Source organism: Penicillium cataractarum (genome assembly GCF_028827025.1).
Source record: "Penicillium cataractarum strain IBT 29864 chromosome Unknown utg000001l, whole genome shotgun sequence".
In the NCBI taxonomy this organism is placed as follows: Eukaryota; Fungi; Ascomycota; class Eurotiomycetes; order Eurotiales; family Aspergillaceae; genus Penicillium; species Penicillium cataractarum.
In genome coordinates, this window is record NW_026622737.1 from 4,469,881 (window position 1) to 4,483,691 (window position 13,811).

The 13,811-nt window shown below is 51.3% G+C and overlaps 4 protein-coding genes across 4 annotated transcripts; 2 read left to right on the forward strand and 2 right to left on the reverse strand.

The window, feature by feature from the left end:
* Positions 1-206: 206 nt before the first annotated feature.
* On the forward strand, positions 207-1,959 carry N7496_001558 (putative MFS transporter; the record flags this gene model as incomplete). The annotated part of the gene is made up of 6 exons (XM_056694489.1): positions 207-227; positions 285-359; positions 424-676; positions 731-772; positions 834-1,308; positions 1,374-1,959. 6 exons carry the CDS (start codon positions 207-209, stop codon positions 1,957-1,959), a joined length of 1,452 nt encoding a protein of 483 aa, XP_056561218.1.
* Positions 1,960-7,089: 5,130 nt separating this feature from the next.
* On the reverse strand, positions 7,090-8,972 carry N7496_001559 (FHA domain protein; the record flags this gene model as incomplete). Its single annotated transcript, XM_056694490.1, has 3 exons — positions 7,090-8,396; positions 8,458-8,880; positions 8,957-8,972. The coding sequence occupies 3 exons, from the start codon at positions 8,970-8,972 to the stop codon at positions 7,090-7,092; spliced, it is 1,746 nt and encodes a 581-aa protein (XP_056561219.1).
* A 1,369-nt stretch (positions 8,973-10,341) lies between these two features.
* tom70 (putative mitochondrial outer membrane translocase receptor (TOM70)) lies at positions 10,342-12,481 on the reverse strand (the record flags this gene model as incomplete). The annotated part of the gene is made up of 5 exons (XM_056694491.1): positions 10,342-10,589; positions 10,656-11,129; positions 11,185-11,956; positions 12,023-12,105; positions 12,166-12,481. 5 exons carry the CDS (start codon positions 12,479-12,481, stop codon positions 10,342-10,344), a joined length of 1,893 nt encoding a protein of 630 aa, XP_056561220.1.
* A 477-nt stretch (positions 12,482-12,958) lies between these two features.
* On the forward strand, positions 12,959-13,774 carry N7496_001561 (uncharacterized protein; the record flags this gene model as incomplete). The annotated part of the gene is made up of 1 exon (XM_056694492.1): positions 12,959-13,774. The coding sequence occupies one exon, from the start codon at positions 12,959-12,961 to the stop codon at positions 13,772-13,774; it is 816 nt and encodes a 271-aa protein (XP_056561221.1).
* Between the last annotated feature and the right edge of the window lie 37 nt (positions 13,775-13,811).

Below are 13,811 nucleotides of genomic sequence, written 5' to 3' on the forward strand. Positions count from 1 at the left end.
CATCCGCGGGGAAATGGACCTATCAATGCTAGTATGCTAGGCTAAGCCAGCAATGGAACTTCCAGCGCGGCTTGTGCATTTCCCGAGCGTTGATGCCGGAGCTGCTGCTTATATGGGGCGACTCCCCCTTCTGTCTTGATCATCCCAGAATCGTACGACTTTCCCCACGTTTGATACCTTCCCCAGCGGTTGGACGTTTACCCACAATGACGGTTGTCGATCCCAGAGTATGTAGCCTCCTGTCGTTTACTCCTGGAATGACTTTGAATGGCTAATGTCGGCAGCTTTTCCCGCAACGGGTGCGGTATGCCGCCTTGCTCACTGTCAATGTCTACGTTTTTATGGGAAATATGTACTCGGTGAGTTTCATCCTTACTATTTCTGCTTCACCACGGCCATATTCCTAATTTCGGCTATGAATAGTCGGGAATCACGACGGGATTCGGATCTCTTGCTGCCTATTTCCATGCCGACAATGACATGCTATCGGCACTAGTCACATATTCCGTACTGGCCATGGGTTTGGCTAACCTATTCTGGATGCCTCTTGCCTTGTGCTTTGGAAAGCGTCCGGTTGTTATCTTCTCTATGGCGATGTTCTTGGGTGGAATCATCTGGAGTGCCGTTGCCCCCACGTACAACAGCCTGCTCGCATCGCGAGTCTTTGCCAGTTTCGGTAAGTTGGATACATCAAGTAATTTTCGATTGCACCTTGGCTAATTTAACATAGGATATGGTGCTATCGAGTCGCTGGGACCCAGTATCCTCGCAGGTATGTCACGACCCTCTCCTTTTCCCGATCGCGAAAGCATCAACCTAACAACCCCCCATAGATCTCTTCTTCGAGCGAAACTATGCCAGTGCAATGGCAGTTTATGCTGCCTTCCTGTCCGGTGGTTCCCAGATTGGACCCATGATTGCCGGCTACCTCATCGAGGCCCGTGGCTGGCGCTGGTTCTTCATCCTCTGCGCCATCATCGCCGCAGTCAACTTTGTGACCACCATCTTCATGCTGCCGGAGACCATCTACGAGCCCGATGTTGATGAGACCGAAGAGCAGACCGAGGAGGTTGAAAAGGACGCCCATAGCCACCTGGAGTCTATCCCGACGAGATCGCAGGTCGGCGACCGTGCCAGCATGGACTATGGTGAATACTTCAAGGGACTCTTCACCGTGGGCCTCACCAAGGGTGCCCAGAAAGCTGGCGTGGCCAAGTACTTCGCCTACCTTTTCGTTCTTCCCTTCCCTCTGCTCCTTATTCCTGGCGTGTTGATCGCCTCGATCATGTACGGTGTTGTCCTTGGCGGGTAAGTAAACGACTTCCTTGAACATTGTCTATCTCTCTCTGAATCAGTCTTCTAACCTTGATTAGTGTCGTCGCCATTTCAACCCTCACCCCTTCTCTGCTATCGGCACCTCCTTACCTCTTCACCTCTGCCGACCTCGGTCTCTTCACCCTCAGCAGCTTCGTTGGCATCGTGATCGCCTGGCCGATCGCCGGTCCTCTGACCGATCTCCTCTCCCGCTGGCTTCGCAAGCGTAACAACAATGTCCACAAGCCCGAGCACCGTCTGCCCGCCTTGATCTTCCCCTTCCTTATTTGCCCCGTCGGTCTGGTCATCTTCGGATATACCATCGCTCGCCAAGAGCACTACGTCAAGCCCGCCGTCGGTGCAGCCATCTCCGCCGCCGGTCTGACCTTGGTGCCTTCGGTCATGCTGTCCTATGTTGTGGACTCATACCCCAGGACTAGCGGCGAGGCGCTTGTGCTGGTCAACGCCTCGAAGAACGTGGTTGCATTCGGACTGGCCAAGGGTGCCTATGCTTGGATGGCCAAGGAGGGCGTCGCGAAGATGTTCTATGAGTTTGCTGGTATTCAGTGGGCTTGCATCTTCCTGGCTCTGCCTTTGTATATCTTTGGACCGATGCTCCGGGCTCGGACCCAGAAGTTGTTCTAGTTATTTGTCAGGTTACATCTAGATATAAGGCAAAGGGACCACTAAACTTCTAATGACATGGAATTCTTTTATCAAAACTATATTTTACACATAAAGATTCTGGTTGACGTTGCATTGACCTACTGCTGTGGAGAGAGTGTGCCGGTTACAAGGAGAGATTCTGTCGAATAACGTGAAATGAAGTTTCGGATGGATGGGAATACCGTGTTGCAACCCTCGTAGTAGAAATGATCCATCAAACCAAGGATCATACTCACGGCACTACAAGAAACGTTCGTTCCACTACAACGCTAGGCCTAATTAAAAACGTACCTCCTCGATGAGTATAAAACGGTACAATGAAACCAAGATTATCCGTGACCTTGGCAGCAGAGATACGTGAATTACTAAAAGCTTGACCCCCTAACTGGGCTTCTAAATCATCTTGTTCGCTATACTTTGAAAGATAAATCGAGAGAGCTTACTAGGATTCTCTAAAAAGATAACTAGAAAGACATTCTAAATGACCTTTATAGACAGAAGAGGTTAAATAGTATCTAGCTAGGCCTTTCTTTCCCGCTCCTGTTTCAAAAAAAACGAACTCTCCCTAATATACAGAAGGGTTTAATAGATAGATATCGAATGAACTATGTGCTACTCATAAGGTTTGTTTCTAAGCGTCGTAGTGTTACAATAATTTCTTATAGTGCCATGAATATGATCCCAAATCAATTGTGTGCATTCCGGATGCTAGTGATAAACGAACAAAACTACAAAAATAAAGACCGAAACATACACCAACCCAATTTGCGCCCATGCCACAGAATTCCTCAAGGCCAGACCATAAATGTCGAAGTATACCAACAGAAATATTGCATCCAGTGAGATCAGCGCTACATGTAGAAAAAAGAAGCAAAACAAGGCTGCATACCAGCCCCTTGCAGATAATCACCACCTAGTTTGTGAAGAGACTCAGCCAGAGAGCCCATCATAGATCAAAGATTGCGTGGTGTTTTTGTTCCCACACGTCCACAATTTGTTCCATCTCTAGAATCACCAGGTGGCCTCCACGCTCGACCCGTTCGGGGGTCACTATGTGACGGATAGGAAGTAGATGGGCTCCGACTTAGTGAGCCGGGAGAAGATGGTGCGGATGAGCCTGGTGTTGTGCTGGCTGTAGCGGAAGCCCCGGTAGTACTGGAGAGACTAGAAGCTGCTACTACTGCTGATGGATTGCAGTGACCACAGGTGAAAATGTTGAAGCCACGACCGCCGCAACTAGTACAGATCGCGCCTCTAGAAGTCGGGTAAGTATTCCATGCGAGACCAGAAGATTTGAGGATTTGGTAGCTACCTTGGAGCATTGCCAGCGCAGTCTCGGCATGTTACAACTGTTCGACCGCCGATACATGAGATATGGTCCGGGTCGAGGTGGAAACTTGAAAATTTCAAAGAGGTCATTGTGTTGGTAGTGGTAGAGCGGCTCGGCAAGTGGAATGGTCGCTCAAAGTTGGAAGAGGTATTCTGAGATGAATGTGGCGAGGTACGCAAGCTACCGTAGAATATGCAGTTAATATAGTTGATATGGAGAAGCAGATGGTTTTCTTCTTTCCGGTTTAACTGGTTGATAATTGTAAATGAGGGTGCGAGGGCAACGAGAAATCACAGCCTTATGAATATATCTTTAATGATGACCAACAACGGAACCAACAGGAAAGCAGGCAACGTGTTGGAGTCAGCAATCTAACAAGGATAAAATCCTACCCAGTCCAGAGTGCAACAAGTCCGGAAATAGAGTAGACAAGGAGCGAGGACTCTTATACATGCGAGGGGGGCGTGTTAGTGGCACACGACCTCTCAAGCTTAAACGGTTACATTGTCCGATAATCTAACAAAAAGATCAATAAAAATAAAAATTCGATAACCCCAGCGATCCTAGATAAATGGGGACCGTCCGGCTGATCAGCAGGACATTGTGTCGTAACGACTGGCGGCTTCGCAGGCCGAGGATTAAGCCTTATCCAATATTGAGGTCGGTCACCCTGGGGCAGACGACATATTTCCAGAATCCGATCTACCAATGAGACCGGCAGTTGTAGATCTGGCATGTACAGAGAACGGTGCATGCGCCATCTTAGGTCTAGTCTGGTCCCGAAGCTCAAGAGGGGTACATATTGGAGGGGCGCAAGATGGCGCACCTAGATCTTAGGCCAATGTATCCTAAGATGCAAGTTCAGGGTTGTTGAAACTGGCCAAGCTGGCTGGGCCGGGCATTTGATTTTGTGGGTCATAGCGATCAATGTTAGTCAACTGAGTTATGGAGAATGCCCTGATGACCCTCAAGTTCACAAGAGGGCCAAGGTTGAATAGCAGTTGCTACGATTTGACTGCAACGGTGTCCTGGGTTGGACGGCTGTTCTTCAATAGCGGCGGCTCGAGACGACGAAACCAGCGGAATAACGCAGGGATTATCGCACGGGAATCATTCGTAAACCGCGAATCAGAGACAGGCTGATTGTTGGGCAGGGGATCACCAATCCTGGACTCGGTGTTGCCAGGCGGAAAATAAGTCCCCAATCGCATGGCAGCCACCACAGCCTTGTGTTACGACTAGCGAACATGTATGATGGATATCCAGGATCGTCGGGCCTTGACCGTATCACAATTGCATGTGTATTAGTAAAAATCCACTTACCCGGGCTGGGGGTTCAATTGCATAGGGGTTCAATTGCATAGGGGTTCAATTGCATAGATGTTCTCGCTAGAGAAAGCCCGAATGAGTTGGCCCGTCCACGGATAGCTGCAGAAAGCCATGCGTGTATGATCTCATTTCCGAGACTTACGAAGCACCCAGACGAGGCCGAGGGCAAGTTAACTCATATAGGTGTTATTTTTCAGCCAAGGCGGCTGCATCTAAGAGTTTCATACGAATACTTACCCCTTTTAGACAAGACGTTCTTTGTATCTTGACGGGAGTAGGGGGTGGCGTTGCTTGAGACGACCATGTCACCAATTCATGTTAGTAGTCAGATGGCCATCCGCATGCATTGAAAGCAGAGGAAACGGGATATTGAACGCCCACTTCACATTCAACTTCGTGGCGGACAAGTAGGTTGGTGGGAGGGCGCTGGGGGCGGTGCCTCGTGCATGAAATGTTGGAGTGCATGTGCCCCCAAGGTGCATGCAATGCACAACTCTGGTTTCGCCGTCTTAGAAAGGGTCCAAGACGATCAGATATGCCCAATGGGCACGAGATAGGCATCGACGGATTGAAGGAACGTGGTCACGGACAATCCTGATGCATGAGGGGCCTGTTCCAGAGCTCCGAGGGCAAGTGTATTTCCCTGGCTTGAATCATGATGTGTGGGTCACCACAATTCTCTTGCATAGGATGGGGAGGTATTAAACGGGCGAATAGCAGCGCCTGTAACACGTCGAAAAGCCAACCTCGGGGCCAATAGTATGTAACCAAGATCACAGCGTACAAGAGAGTGACCAACGAAAAATCATGGAAAGAAATGCAGGCGTGGGCCACGACTGTAAGTTTTGTTTCCTTAAGCAAGTATCCGTCAACAAGGTAGAGACCTCAAAAAACCGGAAAGTTGTTTCCACTCTGGGATGGGATTGCAAGATGGGCACAAATTCTCCCGTGTTAAGACTCAGGGCCAGACTTGAGATGTGTCGGAGACAAGGGGACCCCTGGCAGCCGTTGAGATCCAAAGATGATCCACGATCCACACTAGAGCTGAGGTGTCTGGGTGACGTATTGCAAGAGGTGGATATTCTCCGCTCAGGAATCCCGTGCAGCCACTCAGCATTAGATATGTGCCTGGAGTTGTGGGACGGCTGATACTGTAGTCGTTCTCATCGGTTCGTACGGAAGGGCCGGCCCTCAAGGATTTTTGTTGCATGAAAGAGAGGACAAGAGAAGCAGCTCCAGGCGGGGTCCAACTAGGGCTTGTTCGAGTCCTGTAGATCGAAGCGCTCACTGAGAGAAAGCTGCAGCCAGCCATCCTCCATCACGCGCTAGGCTCGGGATTTCGATGCAGGCTGGGGAAGGGGCTTGACATCGGCGGTAACAGACGTTCTCGGCCATGGCCCCGGATCCACCATCAGAGCATTGAAGAGGCTAATTGAGACCAGCGGGGTTGAAAGAAGCCTGGAAGATCTTTCATAGCTCTGATTCTTTCGGACTTGCCGCTCGATGAGCCAGGGGGTAGTGGCATGATCCTCGACAGAGAAAGAAAAAGAAAAGCCAGTTGCCGCGGAGTCACGCAGTCGAGGACACTCTCTAGTCAGCTGACATGAATCGGTAGGGAAGCTGCAGCCCAATTGACAAGGATCCTTGTGATATCTCCGCTATGCGCTCTGATCAACGAGAATGCGTAATCTGATTTGGTCCTGGCAAGAGGATGGCCGCCTATTGTTGTTTTTCTATTCAAAGGCACTCGACTTTACTTGGCTTGGGAGGATCAAAAGTTGAGCAACGAGTAAACCGAAGCTCTCTAGGACTAATGATATAATTGCAATGGCACCGTCTCTTCAGTCGAAAGACAATTGTGAATTATCCAGATTTGACCCGTCTCATGACATCACAGTGCTCCTCATCCTTTTAAACGTGTCCAGCGGTCGAAGGGCCGTACCTGGCAGCACCGAGCATCGCCGAGAATGAGGGGCATCACACGAGGGAGGAGGGATGGCATGGCCGATTTTACAAGATGGAACGAACTCTGCATGAGAACTAGGGAAGGGAACTTCAAGATAGGAGATTCATTCATTCTTGCAAGTCATTATCATCTGCAGAGTAACCAAGAGAGTAACGGGGGGTAGATATCATAAAGCAACGCCGAGTAAAAGCCCAGAAACAAGGCCATGGCCGTGAAGCTCAAACCCATGTTACTGGACAGTCAAAGCAATGAGAAAAACAAAAAAGAATAGCAGTGTAAAAGGAGAGAAACCAGAGTAGCCACCGGCCCCAACGCACGAACTCCTCGTCCCTGCAACTCCGATCCTCCCGTGACTCAAAGCCAACATGCATCGTGCTTTGTGCCCACAAGAGTAGTGCATAGACAGAAAAAAAGAAAAGGGAAAAAAAAGAGGGTTAGACCAGAAAACTCCCGTCCATGTGTTGAAAGTATATTCGGTCTGCAATCACTGGAAATATTCTGCTGGAAGCGCAGCCAGAAGAGCAATGGTACCCAGACCACCGAGCAATGCACTGATCACGGCGGTGGCCGTGTAACTTGCCATGTTGTTGGATGTATCGTGTGTGGCTTTGACTCGTTTCTTCGGAGGCTCACTTTCAGGGCTCTCTGAAAGCGCAGAGCTGATTGCCTCGGCCACCTGAGACTGGGAGATGGTCTCGAGATCTAGCTTCTCAGATGGTGGCACAACCGAATCGATAATCTGAGCATCCTGAGACTCCATCTCAGAAGCCTTTCGCTTGAGTGGGGCCGGGCTAGAAGACTCGGCCACTACTTCCTCTTCCAGAGAGGAGTCCTTGAATGCCGAGTCACTGGGGCCAGCGAAAGGTCCATCTTGGTAATGATTAAGCATATCGCGGATGCTCAGGCGACCAAGACGTTGGGATCCATCATCTTCCTCGCGCTTTTGTTCCAGCACGGGAGTAATAGGAGTCAGAGGGAAAGGGCTGGGGAAGAAAATGTGCTGGTTCTGCACTGAGCTGGGACCTTGCTCTTGAGTCTCAACCTTGAAAAGTGGCTTGGGGATTCCACCACTGGGGGTGAAGCTGTGCACAACCTCGGCAAAGTTGTGTACGGCTTCGTTGAGGGTGGGCGGTGCCACGTTGTCCTCATGAGTCAGAATACTCGGGTCGATACACTCATCCTCATCCTCATCCTGGCCCACAGAGTATTCGTCCTCATAATCGGCATCAGAATCAACATCAGAGCCATCCTCCGAACCTGAAAGTTCGTCGTCACTGATTGGATAATGAAATTCTAGGTAGTCAAAGTGATCCCCTTCCTCCTCCTCAGAATCGCCGACCTGGCTGAAAGAGGAGGGGTCAGAGTCGAATTCCGAATCCTCTCCACTGCTTGATTCTGAATAGTTTTCACGGGAGCTCTCCATGTGGAAGGCCTCCTCGCATTCAGAACCATAGACTCCGGAATCCAAAGGCAACTCGGGTCTGTGTGAGGCTTGATGACTAGCCTGGATATTTTCATCATAGAGAACCGTGATATCGCCATCGCCGATCTTGAAAGGGGGAATCTGGTTGGCCTTGATCTCCCCTACGTCACTCTCATCATCATCTGGAACACAGAATGTGTTTGAGCTTGGACGAAGCTCGGAGGCTGGTTTGGACTCAGATGTAGTTGGTGCTGGATCAGTGGTCTCGTCGTATAGCATGTCCGATGGATCGCACGGGGAGATCTCGAGATTAGAGGTGGGCTCGGACCACGTAACGTCGCAGCGGACGCTCAAAGCTGGAAACTCTTCTATAACAAGTATTAGTCGATCATGTTTGTCAGAAGCAGGGTGAGAGTAACTATGACGCACCATCACCACGGTCGACGTCAATGCCGAACCGTAAGATGTCTCCATTAAGCAATGGGGTGGCCTCGTCGGTAACAAGCTTGACGTTGTTCAGCCATGTTCCGTGGGTCGACCCGAAATCGCGAATGTAGATCATCTTCTGCGAGTATCTTGGCTTAGCACATCCCATCCGGCGAGGGAGGCAGCTAAAGGGTGGGTAGTATGATGATAATACCTCGTTATCTATGTTGAAGCCCAACTCAGCATGATCGCGAGACATCACCCGAGAGTCGAACCACCCATTATCCTTGGCTGGGGTGCGATTCTTCACTTCGCGTTTCGACGACCGACCGATCTCGAAGATAGGGTTGGTGTTGGAGAGGGTGAAGGTGCGGGTGATCGAGGATTCGGGGCCTAAAGGGCCGACGGGGTGGAGAACGACCGTTGCTGGTAGGGGGAAATATGTCAGCCCGGGCGCAACTATCTCGACGGGACGTTGCTTGTATATGCCTGCAGTACATACCTTGAGCCTCAGACATGGTGACTGAGGGGAATCGTGGTTGCCCAGAAGCTCCAGTTTCATATGATATTAAAAAAGAAGAGGAACCAGGAGCTAAAAGCCGGCAGAGAAGGCTGTAATCTATTAGGCCCGAGGAGTCAGCAGACAGAAGGAGACAGTAAAAGGATGTCCAACGGGCAGAGCAAGTCGGCGAAGCCAGGCTGCTGCAGCTGCCGTGTAAGCAAAAGCGGCGGGGGAAGCGAAGGATACTCACCGGATATCCCCGGTCTAGAGGAACAAAGAAGGCCAACGAGCTGCCAGGACTGGAAAATCAGAAACGGGCCCTGTGGCGGGATATGGATGACGGTAGAGGGGAAGGTGGGAGGTTGAAAGGTGGGAGTGGAAGGGAGAGAGGGAAGAGGGGTAGATGATGATGAATCAGAATCAGGTTGAGGTCAAGGCTTCTAAGAGGTTTGGGGGCCCGGCCCTATGGGGATCCTTGGGCCAGCAGGCACGGAACCACTGGTGAGGAAAGTGATCGGAGACAGCTCCTTTCCCTTATTGGGGGGGGGGTAAAGGTTCAAGGTTTCAACGAGGCGATAAGAGGTTGAACATGGGCAGGACAAGATACTGTAGTTAGTCGACTTACTCCTAGGATATAGTTAGCAGTAGATCGGTCGGGTGGGGCATCGTGTTATCCTCCTCCTTATCCTTTTCCTTATCGCCGCTTGGACGGCCCCAAGTGGAGACTGCCCCAGACTTGCACTGCTCCATACAATGTCTTGTGGCTATCACCACTGCCATACCTTCGGCAGAGAGAGATTTTTTCATACTATTGCTATGTATATCACAAGACTAGGTAATCCATCATCCATATCCTTTTCGAGTTCCCAACCCCTGATCCTTGAGAGATCTACTCTACTACAGTAGTGAATGCCAAGTGCTTTACCACCATTACACTCTTGACACAAATCTGCATATCAAAAGACATCACATTCACCTCTATGGTACATAGATTACTCGCCACATGTTCTCAGCCCTATGCAGAAGTTGGCTTGGGCCCCGTGCTGGCCCAAACATCCCGGTTCGCATCCCCTTGGGTATCTCTCTGCTCGGTGCCCCACAAAAAAAGATAAAAAAAAGACCAAACAAAAATGAGAACCAACAAGGTGGTAAGAGGGAATATGTCGAGAGACGGAGGATACTAAATACAAGGAGGAGAAAAAACCGCTGGTCGGGACAACCGAGAGATGAACCAAAGACCGGAATCGAAAGGGGGTTAATTAGACAGGCACCCGACTCCAGATCCAGGAGACGACGAAACGAAGCGAACGAAGAGGGAAGATGAGAGGCATGACGACGATGGGGGAAACACAAACAAAAGAATAACCAGACCGATCATATTGCTTTTACATGCCGGGGGGAGCTCCACCCATGGCACCCATGGCATTCAGGCGGGCAGCCAGCTGAGGGTACTTCTCCTGGACCTCCAGCTGGGTGCGGGTAGCCTCGGCGTAGGAGATGGCGTTGATGATCTCGGCCTCGGTGCGAGCGAGTTCGGCGGCACGCTCGAAGTACTTGAGGGCCTGCGAGACCTTGCCCTGCTGGAGGAGCAGCTGGGCCATGGTGCCAACGGCGATATCACACTCGGGGTCAACTGTATCAGAAATGAGTACTCGTAATTACCAACAGTTGAACGGGGTATATGCGCTGGTAAACTTACTGATAAGCGCCTTCTGGCACAGGTTCTCGGCTTCCTGGAAGTCTTGCTTCCACTGGAAGAGAGCCAGAGCCTTGTTGATGAGGGGCAAAACGTTGATACCCATGGGCTTGCTAAGCTTCTCCATCTCAACGGCCTTGTCGAACTTCTCGATGGCCTCGGGGTAGTTCTGCTGGTCGAGGAGCAGCTCACCGTAGTAGTTGTAGACATCGGGAACCTCCTCGAAGTTCTTTACCGAGCGGCGGAAAGTAGCCATGGCTGAAGCAACAGAGCCCATCTTGTACTGAGTCACACCGAGCTGAATGTGAGAGTAAATGAAAGAACGGTCGAGGTCGATGGACTTCTGGTAGTCCTTGGCGGCCTCGGCGAACTCGCCCAGGATGAAGTGGAGCTGGGCGCGGTGGTAGTAGATGTCGGGGTCGTCCTTGTTGTGAGTGATGGCGAGCTCGAAGTCATCTGCAGCAGCATCCTTGTTGCCTAACGAACAGTCAGTAAAGAGATCAAGCATAGATTTACTCAAAAGGTAGCTTACCGAGCTCAAGGTGCAAGCTAGCACGCTTGATGTAACTCTGGACAAGGGAAGGCTGGAGCTCAACACTCTTGTTCAGACCTTCCAACGCACCGCTGGCGTTACCACCGAGATATGTGAAAGTGGCCTTCATATTGAGAGCCAAAGCCTCGAATTCACCGAGATCGCCAGCCTCGAGCGCCTTGTCGAAAGCAGCAGCGGCCTCTTCGTAACCATCGCCAGTCTTCTTGGCCATGGCAATCAGACCCTTGCGCAGCAGAGCCTTGCCAGAATCCTCGCTCAGCTCAACGGACTCCTCCAGGCCCTCGGGAAGTTCCTGGGAGCGGAAGCTCTGCAGGTAGTTGGAGACGAAGGTGGCGCTGGGCAGCTTCTTGGTACGGGCATCGAGGATAGCCTTGCTCTTCTGCTCGGCAACCTTCTTCAGCAGGCGCTCGAGGGAGTTACGGCTGACATCGTTGGAGAACCCGTCGATGATGCAGCTAGCAGTGAAGTCGAGGAGAGCCTCGCTGAACTTGCCAAGGTGCTCGTAGGCAATGGCTCTCCGGTTCAGGGCCTTCACGTACTCACTATCCATGGCGATCGCGGCGCTGGTGTCCTCCACAACCTTTTCCCACTCGGACAGAACATTGTAGCAGGCGGCGCGGTTCGAGTAGAAGACGGGGTCGGGCTTGCAAATGATGGCTTTTCCGTACAGTTCAATGGCGTTGTTGTAATCCTTGGAGCCGTAAGCCTTGTTACCGGCGGCCTTCAGTTTGGCGGCGTATTCATTGCGGGTCTTCAAAGGAGTTTGTTAGTGACTGTCCGGCAATCCACGAGATTGGATCAAGGTGAGCAATCATACCTCCTCAGAAAGCTGACCAACGGTGGCCTCATCAACCTCCGGCAACTCGTCAGCAGGCTCCTCGGCCTTCTTAGCCGCAGGTTCTATAATGATGTCAGTCGCGGTTCAACCATCGTGTTATGACCGACTGGTAGGTGACAAACCGTCCTGGACGGAAGCAGCCTTGGTCTTCTTCTCTTCCTCAGCCTTCTTCTTCTCTTTCCGTCGTTGGTTCTTGCTCTTCTTGGGGGCGGAGGGAGTAGATGAAGCGCTCGACTTGCTGGAGTCGGACAAGTAGTAGACAACACCAGCGCCAGTAACGACAACGGCGACACCGGCAATGGTGTAGACAACGGCCTTGTTCTCCGAAACCCAGTTTGAGATACGATCCCAAACTGAGGATGTGGTCGAGGCAGACAGCTTCGAGGTGTCCAGCACCACGTTCTGCGTGGGCGTGGGCAATGGCGACTGGCTGGACATGGTTGTATTGGACGCGGTGGCCAATGCTGTGAGAGTCCTGATTCTGGGCGCGGTCAGTACAGAATGATTCAAACGAGCAATGCGCTGATTAATATAGGGCCCAACGACGCGAAACGTACCAGTCCTTGGCCAGAAGGCGGGAAGTGTGAGATAGGGAGGAATAATGACGGAAGCTTGGAGGAAAAGTCGAGAGTTCGGCCACTGCGCACGGGCCAACCACGGCAACGATTCGGCGTAGTTGCTCCACATATCTGCTTTGCATCACCCGGTTTGCCCGACGAAAAGCGATGTGTTCGCCTGTGCCAGTGCTTGATTAATGTCGATTGACTTTCATCGGTGCTCAATTGGATTGCATCTCGATACAAGACACCAGAGGCAGCGCTGGACTGAGCTCGTGTGCCGCGCCGTTCCCGTGGATGACGCAGCTCACCACTAACGTCAGGATAGAACGGAGCAAAGAATTGAAGACACGAGACAATGGCCTCGACTTCCATACCGGCCGCTGCGCCATCGTTTGAAATAATCTCATCCCTCCGATATGATCCTGCCCTGCCAAACGTGACCTCTCACGGTGCGAATGATGAGAGCTATCCAGCCCCAGCGGACTCGCCTTATTACCTCCTCTCCTACCACCGAGACCGACTGCTTAACGCTGCGCATCATTTTGAATGGGACCATGCGATAGACTTTCTACGACAAGATCTAGACCGTTTCGAGAGATTTCTGGACGGCTCAATACCCGACAGGGAGAAGCCATGGCGGTTGCGAATCGCGGTGGATTGCAATGGCAAGGGCTCGGTCGAGGTCAATCCTACTGTAGCGATTGACCCTTTGAACCTATTAATCCCTTCCCTCCACCGCGATATACAACCCACCATTTGGAAGGTCTTTGTTGATTCACAATCCATAGCCCCATCTGGCTTCACAACACACAAAACTACCGCCCGAGACGATTACACAGCCGCTCGCGTGCGCGCGGGAATCACCTCTCCGGCAGAGACATCTGAGGTTTTAGTAGTAAACTCAGACGGAGAAATTATGGAAGGAAGCATTACCACGCCCTACTTTCGACGGCGCATCGTGGGCAGGGAGACCGACGCAAATGAGGCAGTTTGGGTCACTCCGCCATTGAAAAGTGGTGGAAATGCAGGCACAAGTAGGAGATATGCCTTGACTCAAGGATTTTGTATAGAGCAAGTGATCACCAAGGCCGACCTGGTAGATGGTGAGGAGTGCTGGCTCAGTAATGGAGTACGTGGGTTCATTCGCGGCGTGGTCGTCTTGAGTCGATAAATACATCTTAGAAAGGCCCCAGCCATGCCAGAATACA